The sequence below is a fragment of the Papaver somniferum genome, chromosome 6, assembly GCF_003573695.1.
Source record: "Papaver somniferum cultivar HN1 chromosome 6, ASM357369v1, whole genome shotgun sequence".
NCBI lineage: Eukaryota > Viridiplantae > Streptophyta > Magnoliopsida > Ranunculales > Papaveraceae > Papaver > Papaver somniferum.
The window spans coordinates 166,382,430-166,403,082 of NC_039363.1; the positions used below are offsets into that span (position 1 = coordinate 166,382,430).

A 20,653-nucleotide genomic window follows, 5' to 3' on the forward strand; every position below is an offset into this window, starting at 1 on the left:
TAAATAAATAACTAGTCGCATTTCCACGAGAAATGAATTGATGTAAGCTTAATATTTATACAACAAGTTACAAAACAAAAGTTTGCAAATTTAAAGTCGAAAGAGTTTAGTATATTAATGTTATTTCACTTCAACTTCCCTCCAAAGACACAATTTCAACCCCTCAAAACTTTACCAAACGAAAACCCCCAAATCAAAATATCACTAATAATGAAAATAAGACGTAAATCAAACAACAAGCATAAGCTATCAACCCTCGGTGTTCATCTCCACAAGAAGCAAGTTCAACCAGTAATCGAGTACAAACCCTAGTTGACCACAGTACAAAAACCCCAGCCATTCCCATAACAATCACTCCTCCTTGCGGCAAAAACAAGGCGAATGCCGATAGAATCACCATTGGCAACATACAGTAACCAATAAGACTCAAACATCTATAAAGATCCAAATTCCCATTCTTGCCAGCCAACATATTAAAGACAACATACAGGAACAGTGATGCAACAGTAACCCAACCTAACAAAATCCCAAAGTGAAGTTTCCCAGCAAGCAATTGAAACAAACCAAAAGCCATCAAGAATAGAAAAGGACCTGATAAATCTGCATCTTCGTGTAAATTCGTGTTAATTCTGATCGGATTCAAAATCGAAGTTGATTTTTTCCAGATTTGTCTTGTATTGATCCCAAGTTCTTCAAGCAATGGTAATTCATCATCAAATCCAGAACCGTAACCACCGATTGTACCTGATGTTGTGTTTGCTCCGAATACTGGGTTTGAAAAAGATGTAGATGGTACAGCAGATCCAACGTCGAAACTCATGAAGGGGAGATTGTTGTTTGCTGGTCTTGGTGGTTGAAATGGTGGTGGTACCGCTGGTGCTCTTCTTTGTTGAGGTAATCCACCTGATCCTGATGGGAATACTACTGGGGGTACATTGAATTGCTTCTCCATGATTTTTAAGATCTTGAGTAAGCAGAAGAAGTGTAGAGAAATTCGAAGGAAGATCAAATAGATGATGAAACTAGGGTTTTGAGATCGGATTTTAGTAGAGGTTTTCTTAAGAGTTACGGAATTAGAGAAAACTAGGGTTTGTCTGCCATCATCATTCTCCTCTCTCTGTCTCTCTCTTTTTAGTTCTGATATTCAGGGGCGGAACTACTCATAGACTTTGGCTGGCCAAAGTAAGAAAAATGTAAATTTTCACCTTGGTTTTAAGTTTGGCAAAAAATGATATTATTAAGCTTTAAAAAGCCAGGGTGATACTTTTAGAGTTACTAAAACACCGTACATATTATTTGTGCCAAATCAAAACCGTATCCAATAAAAATGGAACAAAAACTCCATTTAAATTCAAATTAGTTAAATTTAGTTTTTAACCGTATCTAATAATTCCAATCGTACCCTTAACCATATATATGGTTTCTTCAAAATAGAAAATTTTGGCGGAAATACAATTTCAGCAGATCGGAGAAGAGGATTGAAGATCTTCTCTACCAGAATCTTCCTCTATTTAGATTGTAGGGTTTGATTTAGTATATTCTCTACCAGAATCTTTATAGAGATATCTAGAAAAATCAAAACCAGATCTATATTCTTATCTCTTTCTCCGGTTCGATTCTGATGATTTCAGAAACTAATTTTCCGATCTCGGTTTTGTTTCAATTTAGTTGAATAACAGAAGAGATCGTAGATTTCAATCCTTCGAATCTGAAGATTTATGTGTATTGTTGAAGAAATTCAATTTATTTTGGTTTTCGGTTCTCATCTTCTTCGAAGAAAAGAAGAGAAGTAACAATTTAATCCTTCGAATTGTCATCTTGAGTCTGTAATCATACGTTGGAGTAGTCGGATCATATTCATCAGGAACGCGATTTCGATTTCCAGGTATTTTTATTTATTTGATTTGTTTTGAATTTTCTAGTTGATTTCATAATAGAAGTTACAATAATGTTACAATTTTGGATCGTTGTTCGTATTGAAATAGATTTGCTTCTGTTGATTATGTTTGTTTCTTGTTGTTCATGGTGAAATCTGTATGAATGGAAATTTTTTGTTATTAAGCTTTCATATAGTTTTCATTTTAAATTGAGTGAAACCTTTTTTGGTTCCATACTTTTGCTTGTAGATATGGACTCTGTCATTGCAGCTGTATGTTACAATGAAGCTTCATTGTCGTTTCATATTAGTTTAAAATCAACTCTTATGGATTTGAAGGATAATATTTGTTTAAATTGGGTTCAACTATCTCCATTCACTATTGAAATCATTCACAAATTTGGTGAGCAGCAAAAGGTACTTCAGTCTGATTATGATCTCCAATCAGCTGCTGTGTTTTCTCTGTTTAACAAGTTTCCAACACTAGACTTATATGTATATCATAGAGGTGAAAGTTCAAGTTCATTATGCCACATAGGTGCTAGTTCAAGTTCATCACCCCATGGGTCAGAAGTTGTACCTGTTAATCAGCCACTAGTTACCACTGTCACTGATTATGATGACCCTAAAGTAGTCAAAGAACCGTTGAAATCCGCTCGTTGGATAATTTTTTTCACAGTGTTGAACAACTGTTTCCAGGAGGTGTGGACCAAGTGCGTCACGATTTGATGAAGTACCATGCTGCAAATGGTTATGCATATAAGGTAACAAGAAACGAGAAGTTGTGGATTGTTGCTTGTTGTGCTAACAAGAAGAAGGACAAGTGTAATTGGCACATGTATGCTGTTTCTTGTGACGGTGTCGAAGGAAGTCCCTTTATTATCAAGGAGTTAAATAATCAGCATACTTGTGACGGTGGATTTATTAACGTTCCAAATGTATCGAAGAACCTAATAAGTTCCTTGAGGATGAGATTAAACAGAACCCAAAGAAGAAGACAAAGGATATTATGGAACAAATTAGAAGAGAATATGGCTTTGACATAAGTCGTTATTATGCATACGCAGGTAAGAGACATGCACTGAATATGGCATGGGGAGAGGATGAGAAGTCATTCTCTTACTTGCATTGGTATACAAAGCAATTGTCTGAAACCAATCCTGGATCCCGTGTTGTTTTGGAAACTGACGCGAGTCAAAAGTTTGTGAGATTGTTCATTGCCTTCGGAGCATGTATCCGTGGATTTAATTACTGTCGTCCCTTGTTATTCATGGATGCATCACATTTGAAGAGTAAATACTCGGTCACATGATGGCAGCAACAAGACCAAACGGGGATAATGGTACTGTTTCTTAAACTTTTTTTTGTTGGTTTCTTTTATCATTTTTTTTGATGAAACCTTTTTTCTGTCTTGTTGGTTTCATCATTTTTTTGATGTGTTGTTTTGTCATTTTTTTCTGTTTTGTTTGATTTTGCAGGAATTTACCCTTTAGCTTATGGCGTGGTTTCATCTGAGACTGATGCAAACTGGAAATGGTTTATGGAGCAACTCAGGGATGTCGTTTCTCCTCAAAGACAACTTACATTTGTGAGTGATCGAGGTAGTGGTTTAGTCAACCAAATCCCCTTCGTTTTTCCAGGTGCGTATCATGGGTGGTGTTACTAGCACATGTCAAACAATGTTAATGCATGCTTGCCTAAGTCAGCCAAAACATATAACAATTATGTGTTAAATTTGTTTGAAAAATGTGCATATGCGAATACACATGTAGAGTTTAAGGAGAGTTGGGATGACTTGATGCTGGTGAAAAATCAGAAGCTACAAGAATATCTTAGTAGGGCTCCACTTGATAAATGGGTTAGTTTTTTTTCCCGGGCTGTCGATATGGGGAGTTGTGCTCAAATGTTGTTGAATGTTTGAATGGTTGGGTTATGGAAGAGAGGGAGATGCCTATTGTTGTCATGGTTGATAAAATACGGCTGAAGCTTATGGAAATGATGTGCATTCATCATGAAGAATGTGTGACATCGTTCAATTGGCGAGGAGTTTTGTGTCCAAAAATGGAAACTGAACTCTATAACAATAAGATGCATGGACGTGATTACAGTGTTACCAAGTCGTCTGAATTTGTGTATGAAGTTCATGCCTCATTAACACAAAGGGTTGATTTGAAAAAAAAGACATGCTCTTGCAACCGTTGGAAAATCAATGGCTTCCCTTGCGCCCATGCTGTTAGGTGTATAATGGGGAATGGTGAAGATCCTTATGAATATGTTGAAGACTACTTCACCACTAAGTTCTATTGAGAGTCGTATTTAAGACCTATCCATCCAGTTCCCACAGTTGAAAGGCCTGCAACAATTTCACCCAAGTCTGTTGTTCATGGACCTAAAGTTTTGCCACAATCAGGACGTCCAAGTAAGAAGAAAAGGATTCCTAATACAGGTTCAATTCCCAAGAAGAAGATGAGAACTTGCGGTGGCTATAATGAATTGACTACTCATAATAGAAGGACGTGCTCTAATAAGCAGACGTGAAGTCTTTTGAGACTGATTTACTTTTAGTTTTAGTTCAGACTTCTTCTATTCTATTATCATTTCGCATACAGTTCGTAAAATTTGAGTATCTTTTTTAGTTTAGACTACAATATGCTTTAGTCTATATTTTGAGAATTCATTTCTTTCTGTCGATTTATATTCCTGTTATTGACTGTTATTGCTCATTTATATTCTATTTGACTGTTATTGCTCATTTATATTCCTGTTTTCTTGTCTACAGTAAAACATGTTGATTTCCTGCTGGTATTTCACCTGCAATATGGTGGAACCCTTGTTGGTTTCATCATTTCTACTGTTATTTTGTAACCAAAATAGGTTGGATCCTTTTTTTGGTTAGATCATTGCTTTTGTAATTGTCTTGGCTTTTTCCCTTAAACTTTTGCTTTATTATGAATTATTGCCATGCCTTTGAAACATATCAATTTTGCCTGTAAACCAAGCCATGATACGACCCTTTCCCATTTGGTTTCACCTGCAATTTGGTGGAACCCTTTTTGGTTTCATCAAAATACAAATATACATAACACTATGCGCCAATATGGTTTCGGTTAAACATAATTGAAAACATTATAAACATTGTTTCCAGGTATTTGACAGTACTCTAATTGAAACCATTCATACACAATTTAAACCTTTTATAAACTATTACAAGCATTCAAATTTATAAATAGTTGACAGTATACGTAACTTTGCTCTCATGCTTTCTACCCTTTCTGAAATATTCTCCCCATGAGACTCTTCATGCATCAAGGAGGATCTTACACACCAGCTTTGGTCTCATCTCATGCACCTTTAGTGAAATATCATCTCCAGGAGACGACGCCATGTTTCCCTTCAAGAGGCTCTTCATGTAATAACAAACATGAAGACCACAATCATTCCTGAAACAACCAAAAACTTGTCTCAATATTTAATATTTATACCGAACTTCCAAACATAGGTGATGATTTTTCTAGCTTACCCCATTTGTTGACAACATGATGGCGTGTGCATAGTGTATGGCGGGGGATGAGTTGTCTGCTCGTCACGGGGGAGATTTGCATCGTGCTGTGCAAATGCTGATATTATTCTTTGTCTCATGCTTTCAGAACTTTTCCTGCATTCTTCTTCAGTGGAAGCCAAGGAGTTGTAGTGAGAAAATTATGCGGTTTCAGTATCAAAAGCTAGCAGTGTCCAATGGTCTACCCCATCTCCAACTGTTGTCAGCAACGGAACGAATAAAAATTGTACATTGTAGTCCATTTTGTCGATGAACGCTTCAATTGCACTACCACATCTCATTCCTAGTGAGTGACATGTCTGAAAAATACAAGAAAACAGATACCTAATGAGTGACAGACATGCAAGTGTTTTTTTTCTTCGTAATGAGCGACATTTTTTTCTTCCTAAAGAATAAAACCAAAATTGGTTCCATCAAAATAAACTATATAACCAACAACATTTGAAACAACTATTTCCACTCATAGTTTGATTATACAATCAGCTAGACCTACAATCACAAAATTGATCCCCCGCACATCATAAAGTGTTTAACTGAAGATTGAGAAACAAAAGATGCAATTGGTTTCACTCAACTTGTTTTTGCTACAAAGGTTTACATTCAAAACAATTTAACCAAATTGATACTAAGATCTTCAAATTACAATTCGTATCCACATCCTAAGTAAAACACTCTACTCAAGATGAATGCTTCAAACTAACGAATCTTTCCCACACTTTTTGATGGAAATTTATCTAGTATGCTAGTACTAACAGATCCAACTTAGTCAAGGATGCCAAATTCAACTAATACAATACACAAGAATCTTGTCATGCTTAGTAAGAATGTGTCTACTAAATTAACAGTAACCAGAAATCAACTCTAACCGGAAATCTTGTCCATGCTTAGTAAGAATGTATCTACTAAATTGCAGAGGAAACTTACATAAGCAAATGTGCTTAGAAACACAGCTTTCTTGTACTTCGGATTACCATCTGGTTTCAACTATTCTTTGAGGATGTTCTTTTACAATTTCAAGATGTAAAACTCAATGATGTCTCCTCCGACGTCTCCCTTTCTCATCAACAAATCCAACATCCTCCCAGATATTATCAGTTGGTGCTCCTTGTTCTCCCACGCTGTGTAGATGTAAAACTCAAGCTAGTGAATGCTGGATCTAAGAATGAAAAAAAAAAAGTTTTTTAGAACACAATTTTTGATGAAACCATTTTTGGTTTCAGCACTTACCTTTCAGTTTTGCTTCTGAAAAACCTGCTCACAAGGGGTCTCTGACTTTCATCGAGTACCTTCATATTTTTCAATTTTTCAACTGCTTTTAACTTCACATCCTTCACCTCATACACCTCCCCATTCTTCGCCTTCTGCTTATTCTTTTCATTAGGATTTTTTCTCCAGTCGCATTTAGTTTTTGTTCTTTTTTTTTCTCAGTTGTATAATCCCGATATTTGACTGGTTCTTGCATTTTTCTTCTGTCATCCCTTAGTCTTGTAATCATATTACTCAACTTTTTGTTGGGACTGATGTTTTGAGATCCTTTCTCAACATCTTGTTTTTCACTGTCACTCTGCGTCAGTCCTAAACTGAATCCAGGTTCACCGTCTTCTATATCAGCTACATCCTCTACCATTCTTACAGTTGAATAGTAGGATACACTTTGCACCTTTTTCTTTGACGAACAACCTTCCGTTGCATAAACGGATTCAATTTTCCGAATATCATCCTCACTGTCCTCATCATATATAAACCGAGTTTCATTGTCTTCTTGTTCAATATTTTGCTTCAAAGAAGAACATTTCTTCGCCTCATATTCGACCTGTTCGACCACCTTGATATCCTCAATAGTTTTTGGAGTCAACTCCATACCCTCTTCTTATTCGTTCCCTGGCTTTGATGAACATTTCTTGGCCTCGGATTCGACCTGATCGGCCACCTTGATTTCTTCAAGAGTATTCGGAGTTAATTGTTCAGTCTCGTCCTCCGGTTTTGATGAAGATTTTTTCATTTCAAATTCAACCTGCTCGGCCACTTTGATTTCCTCGATAGTGTTTGGAGTCAACTCCGAAACCTCTTCTATTTCTACTCCTTCTTGTCCTTGTTCTTTATCAGACTCTTCTATTCCTTGTTGTGGTTCTGCATCTAATGAAGAGACAACATCGAAAGATTTTTATGCATCTCCAGACAGTGAAACCCTTTCGGGTTCCATCAAAACATCTTCAACAACATTTCCAGGTACTAAAACCTTTTCTGGTTCCATCAGAAAAGAAACATAACCTTGTATCATTTCTTCACTAGGTTGAACCCTTTCTTCAACATCCTCTTGTCATGTTCCTTCATGCAGTAAATTCTCTTGTTCTGTTCCTTCATGCAGTAAATGCTTACCGGCAATATGCATCAGTTCATCCTCCGCCGCTGCATCTTTCACCACCTGCAATACAAGGTTTAAGATACAAAATGTCACATACTAACATACAAGAAATACAATGTAAAATTACTTTGAACCAGTTTGCCAAATAAAAATGTAAAATTTATAAAAAAAATAACCAAGACATAAAAAAATGTAAAATTTCTATTTAATAAACAATAAGTAAAATTCGCAGATCAAATCTAACATATCAATAAAAATGTAACGTTTTTCAATTCTATTATCAATAAGTAAATTCTGCAAATCTAACTAACATATCACCTCAACATCTGAAACCTTTTCTGGTTCTGAACGAACATCTTCTTTCTGGAGCAAGTCTACTTGGACTCTCTTACGCTTCCTTCTGGAGTAAGTCTTCAATGATGGTTGAAACCCAACCTCAGCGTCATATTTTGCCAATACTACTTTATCTTCTTCGGAGAGTCCATTGTTGCCAACTGTTGTAAGCTTTTCAATCACCATTCTTGCCCACCTGTATTTGGCCTCGTAAGATTTATCTTCAACTTGTGCAGGCACTTCATTTTCAGCAATATGGTCTGCAACATTGTCTTCAACCGGCTCTTCAGGTTCAACAGAATCTTCAACAATAATATCATCTTCATCTATGGGCTCAACCAAACTCTTCTCTAGATCGTCATATTCAAGCAAGAATGACCCCTTTCGGAGACGCATATTCTTCTGCAGTACACAAGTAAAATTGGTTTCAGCTAATTTTTTTGATGAAACCAAAATTGGTTTCAGATAAAATTTTTGATGGAACCAAAAAAGGTTTCATCAGAAAAAAGAAGTATATCTTTCTCTTTTTGATGATATTAAATTTGAAATGGATTGATAGAAAATTAAATCTTCTTTACCTCAGAGTATAAATCTTTCTTGTCGGAGAAACCGTCGAAGTTTTCCAATATTTGCTGGCAGACATTGCCAAGGTTCCATCTAGCAAACCTCGGATACCTGTCGACCCCATCCTTCCTTTTTGCAATCATAGTCATCTCTGCTACCCAATACTTAAAAAAAAACAAGATTCAAATTAAGAATCAATATCAGATACATTATAAAAGAATATAACTTATTAATCAAAAGAACAGAAAATAACTTACCAGCGGGTAAATTATGCAACCAACTACGTTTTCAACATCGCCATCACAATCTATTATTGACTCAAGTAGATAATCATGGAACACTTGTGGCCAACAAACCTTGTTCATATCAAATACCATATACAAGTACTTGGCAGCCAGACTCCGTCCACCTTTGTTGGGGACGAATACCGACACTAACAGGAACATGACAAAAAACTTTACAAACCCATTTGCTTTGGTTTCATCCGCTGCGGCTTTCATCATGCAACGTTGAATATCAACTTTGAACGTCTTCTTACTTCCTTTAAAATACTGAGCGACGAAGATTTTAACCTTTTTCTCCAGTTCTTCACCTATGCCCACTTTTTCATCTACTTCTACACCCTCCATCATTTGTAGACTAAAGATAACAGAGAAATGTTCTGGAATTGTCCGCAGAGTCATTTTCTTCGATCTACCTAACCTGAAACACAATGGTAGCTTACCATCTTTTCTGAATTCAAGTGACTGTAAAACCATCATGACTGCTTTTGTCTTTTTGACGAGCTCTTCTTCTTCCATTACACCATCAAATAATGGCTCAATGAAACGCCAGAATGGACATGATTTAAGAGCTAACATATGCGGTTCTTTGTTCTGTATCAACGCCTTTATGTCAGCTACTACTTTGCACAAATGATGCAACGAGCATCTATACGACTCTGTTTCTCTTTTTTTACCTGTAAGTGAAACCAAAAGTTAGGTGAATCATAGATAAAAATAATGAAACCAATAACTAAAAATGATGCAACCAGATTTGGATGCATCAGATAAACTAGAAATAAACACGCTAAACAGAGAACACAACAATAAGAGCTTTAGTTGCAAATTATTTTTTAGATAAGCTATGTGTTCGCAAACTCCAGAAAGAAATAAAAAGAGGACAAAGATCTAACAAAACTGATAAGCTATGTTTTGTTCGTCTTCTTACACAACAATAAGAGCTTCAGCGGTTCATAACTCCATATACATCATTCTCATATACATCATCCTAGAACCTTAGTTATGTCACAAAATTTTGATTTTCAAAGTAAATAGGCATGATGCATATGTAGGTTTATCAGGCAAATTTCTATTACTTAAAACAAACATATGGTTATTGATGAAACTAAAGTACAAATGGTGTAACCAAATATAGTTACATGAAACAAACTCTTGGTAACCAAATATAGTTTGATCACTTTTTCATTTTGAATGATGTTTGTTGATGTTTGTTGTAAAATGAAAAGTGATGAATCCAAAAAAGGTTTCATCAGAAAAGCCAGAATATACCTTAGCAAGCACCATCAGTTATAGTGGAACCAATTTAACAATTGGAAAACGATGAAACCAAATCTGGTTTCATCAAAAAAAGCAGATTATACCTTAGTAATACCAGTAGCACCAAACCATACCCATCAAAAGATTATAAAATCATATATTGGTGAAGATGATGGAAACCAGATTTGGTTTCATCAAAGAAACCATTGAAGTAAAAAAAATCTATTATGAAACTACAGAAACTTATGTATGAAATCAGCAGATGAAACCGAAGATTCATAATCGAATTTCTACAGAACCTAAGATTCATAATCTCGAATTAGGTGAAACAACATCAAAATGAAATCAGTAAAGAGAACATCTGAAGAACAATAAAACTAGGTTTACCTTTTGGAGATCTTTTTACAACCACTTTCTTAATAGGTTTCCTCTTTTCATCTTTCTTTTTCTCTTGCTTCTTCGCCATTTTCTTCTTCGCCTAATTTCTTAAGAACATAAAACTAGGTCAAAATAAAATGAAACTTCAACTTAATTTCCTTTCGAGGAAGGTTAGATTTCTTTGTTACGAGTTCGATTAACTGTTTTCTGTAGCAAGAAGATGAAGGAATCAAAAATGGTTTCAGATCTGGTTTCTGGGGGAAGAGACAGGGAGGTTTTTGGTAGTTTCTGAGTGAAAAGAAGTGTCAGTTAATCGAATAGGGAAGAAAATAGAAGGTGTAATGAAATAGACGGAAGGGTTATTTAGTCAGTTTAGGTAAAATGGAGTAAATGTGTTGGTTTTGTTTTGTTGGGTCTATTTTAGCTCGATAAGGACCCCAATGGTGTTATAACGCGCGCGTTAAAAATGATAAGCCTAAACCATATGCTTAAGCCACCCCCACCATTCCAATTAGATTTCAAGCCAACCCTACCTATATTTTCCAGTTCCGCCACTGCTGATATCTGTAAATCGGGGATGGGACTGATTTTTCTTCAGAGGGCAGCTAAACGGCCGTTTTTCCCGGAAAAAAAAGCTGCTAACACGATCACGTGTATATAGCTTGCCCGTGAGGGTCGCCGATACGCGTATCTAAATAATACCGACAAATAGGGAAAAACAGCGTTTTTAGACCGGTTATAGCTAGTTTCATGTATTGATTTTTATGTTTTTTTTTTCTTCTAAATGATATTTTAACATAAGTTTTTTAGCCATTTTTTTCCGTTTTCACATCCGTGATATCTTTTGAAAGAAAAAAAATTAAGTTAGAAAAAATCTTGCGCAACTTTTATTTTCAAAATAATACAAAGGTATCATGTACCTACATGATTAAACACTTAAATTTTATAAACTTACGTAATTAACCTACTGTAAAAGGCAGACTTATTGTAAAAAAAAAAAAAAAACTCTCTCTTTTTCTCTTCTGCGAAAAAACTTAAACCAGTCTTCGCCTCTTTCTTTTCTAGATCTAGTCCGTTTCTTGCTCGATTTTGGCCATTAGGGCTTAGATCGAGTAAGAGAACTTTTTGTTTATACTGTTCATATGTGTTTTCGTTTTGTTGGTTTTGCTTTTGGGTGTTTCCCAGTAGCTTTTTGGATTTCAGCGATTATCGGTGGTTTCTCGTCGTTCTCTTTGACCAGAGATATGATGGGGGTGTCGTGTTTTTGTTGATGGTTGGTGTTGCAGTTAAGGTGGTGTTTTTGTTATTGAATTTGGGGTTCTTCTCAATTTCTCAACTCTCTGCTCTGATTGTTTTGATGGGTGATTCTCGACTGAAGAATTTCTGGTTGTTCTAGCTTCAAGGGATGGTTTCGAGTTCATGGCGGTGCTTCTTCTGTGCTAGGGTTCCAGTTTCTCTTGTTTCTTATCGGGCTGGATGTGGGTCGGGGCGTTGATTTGAATCAACTGATCTCTGGTTGTGTTGGCTTGTTGTTTGTAGTTTTTCATTGGCTTGTTTCTAGTTTGTTGAGAAATTAGTTGTCTGTAATATGAATACTAGTTGTCCCTTATGATCTGTTCTGGGGATTTCCAAATAGTATGGATTTCCAGTTAGTATTCAGTAGAAGCTTGTCGGATTATGGGTCGTCGTTACGGCAACGAGTTAACTTTATTATAAGGTCTTATAACGTTGCTTTCTTGAGATTTCGTTTAGTGAAATATATCCCTTTTGTTCAAAAAAAAACCTAGTGTAAAGGGGTTGAAATTTAAAAACTTAAACAAACCAACTTGTACAACACTCTTTTATGTCTTATTCAAGTTTTGTTTAATTTTTCGGTGATTCCTAGTTGATTTATCCTTCTCGTCATCCTGGTTTTCATAATGCATCTGGCTGTCATAGTTAACATTATCTTCGTCATCGTAACCATAGTCTTCTTCTTCATAATTATTATGGTTATCTACTTCGTTATTGATATATATTAAAGGGGTTGAGCAGGATCCATTTTATACTACAAAGTACGCATGAAATGAATAAAATGAGAGAAAAACATTCACTACACAAATATGTGACTCATGCAACATTTTTTTCATGACCGAAAGGAGGTATACAGTATACTATATACATATCAATTCACCCGACTATTTTTAGTAAAGAAACAAAGAATCTAACTAATGAATTCAAACTCAAAGATAATTTTCAACATTAACATCATTATTCGGCATCATGCAAAAAATGTCAATAAATAAATTAACAACATATCAACAAATTATAACTTTAATTGAATGAAATTTCATATGAAGCCTTAAAATTACCTTTTAAACATGTACTTGATAAATTTAAAATCCAGAGCATTCGAAAGTTTCTTTGTGCAAGAAGCAGAGAAGCAGAATTATTAGTTTCATCTCATTTCTCCTCTGTCCTTTTAAAGGATAATTCTTACTGAAGAGAAAGAAAATAATAGTATCAAACTATTTATTTCTCCTTATTTGCTAGTACTATTCTTGGCCTCTGTTTAATTTGTGTCTATAATTTTTTTTATTGATGTTTATTTTGTACCTAGGTAATCAATATATTCTTGAAATATTATAAAATTTGGTTGTATGCATAGGAACATAGGATAGCTAGGTCTTTTCATTAATGAGGACAATTACTTTTTTATTTTAACTTTTAACCCCCTTTAAATACGAATATGCATTATTCAACAATTGGGGAGTGCATTACATACAAGTTGATAGTGATAGTATGTGTTTATGAAATTTTATCGGTAGATGGCCACTGCAATGTATTGCCATAGATCATGGACTCATGATGATGAATTTTACTAAATATCCATAAATTTGTATGTAAAAAACCCCAAAACAAAATGAGAAATCAAATAAATAAATCGAAAAAACCTAATAACAACGTTATCTAAACCCGTTATAACCGTTTTCACGAATTTAATAACTGTTAGATAGGAATTTCAGATCATAATTGTTTTCTCTCTTCTAACCGTTATCACACTCTTTATTTTTTAAAACGTCAAAATAACGCGTTTTCCCCTAAATAACGCGTTTTTGGCCCAAACAGTGCGCATACTTGTCAAAACGCGTTATAACAGTCAGGGCTATAGGCCGTGACCCGGACCCTGACTCGTTTCCCAAACCTTAAAAAATATAAGACCTGGTTAAGGTTGAAAAATGCGAGACAGATGGGAACGCGGGTTCGACAAATATTGGATCTGGTTAAGTTTGACAGATTCGAGTCAGAAGTTTGACAAATGTAGGACATGGTGGTTATGTTCCAAGGCTTATAACAGGGATACATACATCATCTTACCTGTACGCAGCATGTGTTCTTCTGACTCGGGTCTGTGTGTCTTTTATTCATCCAGTGTGGTGCCCCAAAATGTCTAAGATGATGGCCACCTCCTTTAGGAATTAATGGTTAATCCAGTTGAGAAGACCCATTTAACTGTTAGTCCACCAACTAAAACTGTTTTAATCGATGTTCCAAAAACATGTGTGAGTGATGTTATATACTTTTAAAAATTCCGTAACTTACCTTTTTCCAACGAAATACCTTGTACACCTTTCCAATCAGATCTAATTTTATGCTTTCAGTTCATTCTCTAACAATGGAGAGCTGTTGCGATGGGGATTTATGAACTAAAACCAGAGAATCCACTACAATCAACTCAACTCATCTTTCCAAAATTTTAGATCGGATTTTCTTCTCTGCTGGTGTTTTTAGGGTTTTCATTTGAAGATCTTTTCATAGTGCTTTTTAATTAGCATCATCTCCATCTAATCTGGGTATGTGTTTATAATAAGTGATGGTAAAGAAGTGAAGCAAGCGAAGAAGAAGATCAATAAGGTTCATGAATAGATCCATGAAGATGAAGAATATGGAGATATAAATTCATTAGTTTTGGGTTTTGAATTATACTCTTTCATCTTCTTTTTCATGTGGATCTAATTCTCAATATTGTAAGATGAGGGTTGTCTCTTCAAACGACATGGTTTAATCAATACACCGATTTTTTAATTTGGTTTACTTTTATTTTCCTCGAATCATGATTTTTTATTTTTGTTGTTGTTGTGGATTTTGTATAATCATAGGGTACATGTCAATATGTATCGTGGAATTATACACGTTTGATTCAGTACATATTGATATACATTGTTATAATTGCTGTCAAATTTACACAGATAAATGGCCACTGAGAAGTTACAGTTTCTTTTTTCTTTTTCCCATTGCGTAATAAAGTGATAATACTCAGTATGGGTATGTCGAGATAAAAGGGCATAGTGTAGTACTATAGTTTATAGTAATTCGATTCTTCCTCCGTAGATTTGGATCTGATGGTGTGTTTTGCTTGTAGTGACTGGGATCTGATGATGGTTAGGAAATTGTTTTTTCACAATGTTGGTGTATCATTTCATTATTACTCGCTAGAATTTTATGTCAGTTTTAGTTCTTATTTAGAATGCATGTTAAAAAAATATGGTTTCAGCGGCTAATCAATGTTTACTTGTCTGGTTCCAACTTTTGTAGCGTATCTGTTTCTGACGTAAGGACAAAAGAAAATACTAGCTGCAGAGGACGATAAAGTTTTCGACTTTGCACCAACAACTAAAAATTGTTCCATTTTCTGAATAATCTGTTGTCACTAAATCATTCAAGCCAATATTTGTGAAGCCACAAACTCTCATTCAGTTACCAAATGGTATCTTTCTTTGTGATTTAATTCAGTTAAACCAAATGGTACATATATCTTTAGATTAGTTGGTGGCTATCATTTTCTTAAAATATGTATGTGTTCGGTTATATCTTGTGTGTAGATGAGTGCATATATAATTGTATTTTTGATAGATGAGTGTATACATAAATTATTGTGAACTCGATGAATAGAGTGATAGTTCATGTTCTTGCTGATGTTTCGCTCCAAAGTCTTGTTGTGTTACATTTACGAAGAAAGGTGTTGATGTTTCAAGTGTTTTATTTTGAATGGTTGGGAGGATAATTTGATTGCGTTACATTGGTTTAAAGAGTCGAGTTTATTTGACAGTCGATTCCCATTAGTATGCATTATTGGAATCATACAGTAATGAGTACACATCAATATCCAAAGTTGGAATCATAAACAACGACGAGTACATATGAATATGTACCTTGTAAAAACTACTACATGTTCAAGCATGAACTAGGGCTTTACCAGTACATATCCTAATTTCTGTGTTGTTGGATACCTTTAGTTTAAATTATTATTATTCATTTTTTTTTGTTTGCCACATGATTAATGAGTACCGAGGAAGATTTGCAGGCATCAAGGCTTAGAGAGGGATTAGAGGAATTATATCATTAACTAGAAGAGTCTACTACAAAGTTTCACCATGTACATATAGATATGTACTGGGTGATAACCGGTACATCAATATGTACTAATGTTGCTAAGTTTTGGCAGAATTTTCTTTTGAGTGCGACGTTTTAAGGCATAATAACATATGTACTGCCTTTGGATAAGTCTTCATACTCTTAGAAGAATATAGTCGCATTTTCTTAAGTTTGTTTTTACAGTAAAGATATTTATGAATTGTTTGTCTGAGATATTAAGACTTTTTAGATCTTGTTTGTGAACCAACTGAACTATGTTCCGAACAGAATGAGAACTAGATGATGATGTAATTCTTAGTTATTTTTATCAGCAATACTTTTTTTTTCATAGTACTGTTGTAAAAATCAAAATAAGAATTCAAAGTGTCCCATTTCATATATCAATATGTACTATCAGAATATGAATTTGTTTGGTGTTCTCCAGAATATGTACTGTGAGTATATTTCAATATGTCATGTCAGAATATGTATCTGTGGGGTGTTTACATATGTATTATTTACTAACTACATATTAATATGTACTGTCAAAATAAGTACTGCCTTTTCTATAGACCAAAAAAAAAAGAACATAAACATGACAATGCTAGTAAGAATCATCAAATTTATAAGTTCAATAACTATAATGTACTGCTAAATCTACATATCCCATTAAAACTAAGTAAGTTACATATCCATATCGTATTCATAAACTTTCAACTTCTTATTTTCTTTGTACGATGGAAAAAAACCTACTAACACTATGAAAAACGGTATTTTTCTTCTTTGCGGATTGGCATGAGTCATTAGGTTGTTAACTTCCCGTACTCTCTTCAATACAACTATGTTTGCAATAATTTTTCTTTCGCTTTGGGCATCATGTATGGTAGACAGTGGCACATTTCTTGACGTTTAACTGGGGGCAACTTCAGCTTCCTGCACAATCAACAAGCATCAGAAACAAGCATACTATACAACCAAATAAAATTTAATATGTCTGCATAATCAACGAGCATCATAAATAAGCATCAAAAACCTCATGTACATATTGATATACATGTAAGAAGCATCTGAAATCTATCCAACTATACACGTTGATATATACTAGTGGATATGAACTGTCATAAGTCGGTTTTTCCATCAATACACATCAATACGTACTTTCAAAACAGTATTTTTTAACACATTTTTCCATTTCTCATATTAGTACATACTGATATGTACCTACTACCTATTAGTCACGTAAGATAAAGTACCAATAGTACAGATCATCACGTACTGATTCTTATTCAACTAGATGTTTTTCACATAATACATGTCAATATTTACTGGTTAATATATATTTTCATTTATTCAAACAATATGTACTTTCAACTTTTCCAATAACAACACATCGTAATATGATAACAATTACCCAAACACAGGATCTGTGACTAACGTTTCCCAGGTAAATCAAAATCATACATACAAATCTTAGAAAACCTAAAATATCAATACGCGGTGATGTTAATTCAAGCATAAAAGAGGTTTTTACACATCACATATCAATATGCATTGATGCTTATTCAACCATAAAAGTGTGTTCTACATAGTACATGTCAATATGTACTGTCAGATCATACACACAACAATAATATCTAATTATCCAGCAATACATATTCATATGTATTGTTTCTTTTAGAAGTGAAATTAGAAGTGATTTTTAGATCTTTACCTTTTTTGGTGAAATTGCTCTCTTGCCCTTTTTGTTAGTGTAGGAGTGATAGCGTTTTCTCTTCCTTTATTGATGGTGGTAAAAGAGAAACAACGTTTCTCTACCTTTTTTTTGATGGTGACAGGAAAACGAATCTCCATCAGAACAACTATGTCAATCTAGGGAGAGTAATATTACGTTCTTCTGTTACGTCTTCTTGTACGATTTTTCTTATTCTCTTTTTGTTTTCACTTTTTTTTTTCTTCGTTTAAATATGATTTTTCAGTTGATTTTGTGATGGTCTCAATGGACTTTTTTGTAACGATTTCATAGAATCTAGGGTTTTCCCGTTGATTTTCTTTTACTTTGTTGATGATTGATTAGGAAGACCACTTGAATGTTATGAGGTGAAAGAAAATGATAAGAAATATACATAAGTCGTTTAATGGAAGAAACAAAGAGAAGTTTGTTTCTCTAATATCTGCACGTATAATAAGAAGGGTACCTGAGTCTTTTTACAAGACCAAATTTTCTTTTTGGACTTTGGATTTAAATTTTTTTGCTGGATGGACCACAGATTAAACGGATCCAAAGATCTTGGACCAACCAACAAATTTCCTTTAATAAATAGGTCAGGACATTGGGGTGATTGGCATTGTGCCTCGTGTTGTTCATGAGGGCGTATTGATTGGAACCTCCCGCGTTCAAACACCTAGAAGGACATTCATCTTTGGTGTTCCTGCATTGCACAAAATGAGAGAGATTCACGTAATATTAATCCTGGTAAGCGTATAATATTTTTTATTTGAATATATTTCCATAAGGAGAAGATAGTAAATCTGAGTGGATGATTAATTTAAGTTACTTACATCTCATAAAATTTCCCCACTCCTCTCTTTTTCCTTTCCATGTCTCGAATCACCCATTCACTTGTGCTCTCAACTGTATGTGAAAAAGTGCTCTCAACTGTATGTGAAATTTTTTAGTTCGATTGTGTTAAGAGTACATGTAGTGGTTTATTCCCTAGACTTTTTTCTTTCTTTAATTTTCCTCATCGAGTGTTCCCTTTATTTTGTTGTACCACCATGGGAATTCAATCAAAATCATTAGTTTATTGTTTTGCCTTTCGGTTGCGTCGATGTCTAAAAAGGCGAGGGTACCCAAATATATCTCAAGTTAAAACTTTTCTTTCCTATAAGTCCTTTCTCCGAAAGTGATTGTCTATGGACTGAGTCGAGACAATCAACTAATCGGTTCACACTTCGTGTGATCGTCTATGGATACGAGATCGAGACAATACAACAACGAAGTATGTTTACTTGATACAAAGGTTCAGACTTAACCAAACACAATAGGATTGCTTATCAAGTAAATATGAATTAACGTTTGTGTAATTTACTTTAATTATATTAAAACAATTATAATGCGAAAATATGAAGTAAATGACACAACAAGATTTTGTTAACGAGGAAAACCGCAAATGAAGAAAAACCCCGGGACCTTGTCCAGAATTGAATACTCTCGGGATTAAGCCGCTATACAAAATAAACCAACTTCGTATAGTTGAGACCAAGCAACTAAACCTATAGTTCACCTAGTTCCATATGTGTTCCCACGCCTGCAACTTATGAATAAGTCACATACTTGGAACAATTCTTTTGGTTCGTATTCCATACAATAAAGGAACAACAAATCTGTTTGGTATCAACTCTCTTCAACCAAGTGATATGAGTCGGACAAAGGCTCTTTTGTTTATCTCAAATAAAGTCTTTCGTCAGGTCCTTAGATCTATCTTATGTTCAATTACCCAAGGTAATCGTAAGATTTTGCAATCAATATTTTTAATCACAAAGAACTGTATTGATGCCGATCTACTCAACTAATCAATCCAATCTACCAAAAGTATAAACCGATTATAGTGAGGTTCTCTTTTTACCAAAACAAGTATTGTGCACACCAAATATTTATATAATCAATTCAGAAATATTTTATCTCTTCTTTGTCTTCAAATCATCTTAGATCTTAAATAAACACCTGCACACAACTAATTGAATCTCTTGTGATCAATCACACACAGAACAAAGTCTGTTAACAATGGATTATCACAAGATCGTCTTTAACACTAATAACAGTTGTTTGAGGGTGAAAACAGTTTCTGCTGGTTTCGGTAATTTCATATGTTATGGGTGAGAAACGAGTCTTAACCCTAAACAATATACTGCAAGGGAGTACTTTAGATTCGAGAGATCAATATGTACAAATCCGGCCTAAACCAAGAAATGGCCGTTCCATACTTGCTTCGGTCACAAGGTGAAGGAGAAGGGATGGTTTTGGGGAGGGAAGCGAAGAGAGTGTTGAGACCATATTAGTTGATTCTGGAAGAGTAGTTGTTTGACTTGTATCAGAAAGTGAAAGCTAACAGATGGGAAAACTAACAAGTGATTTCTGAGTGTTGTATGCTCCTGACCAAAACTTGTTGTTTGGTGGAAATAAGTGAGACCTATTTATACAAGTCTCAACGAAACGTACCCTGGTCTCGTAATAATTGGAAACGGTTTGAGTAAATGGAAGGAAACAGTAATGGGTAACGCCCGGAATTGATATTCCATAATGAAGGAAACGTTTCACCATTACTCCTTGTATTTACTAACCGTCTCATTCTTATGACACTTTCTTGTAGCGGGCGTAATATACGCCGCACGCTGTAAACCGCCAAACCAATACCCTAATGAGCATCCCCCAGTTTGTGACATGTGTTGATGTCTCGAGTGTTTTCGTGGAAAACATGTAGCATGTTGCTGCTGTTTCGCAAGTTGATCTTGGGAGACTTGCCGGCTCGGTGGTGACCCTCGACGGTCGAGATTTTGCATCTTGAGAGGAAGGGTAGCCGTTGATTATTGCAACCCTTCGTTTGGTAGCCAGCGACATGAAAGAATGCCATGGCTTTGACATGATT

At 34.8% G+C, this 20,653-nt stretch overlaps 1 protein-coding gene across 1 annotated transcript; it reads right to left on the reverse strand.

Annotated features, from left to right (window-relative positions):
- LOC113290026 (protein YIPF5 homolog) lies at positions 1–1,192 on the reverse strand. Its single transcript, XM_026539498.1, has one exon. The coding sequence runs from the start codon at positions 950–952 to the stop codon at positions 194–196; it is 759 nt and encodes a 252-aa protein (XP_026395283.1). The 5' UTR covers positions 953–1,192; the 3' UTR covers positions 1–193.
- Positions 1,193–20,653: the final 19,461 nt, after the last annotated feature.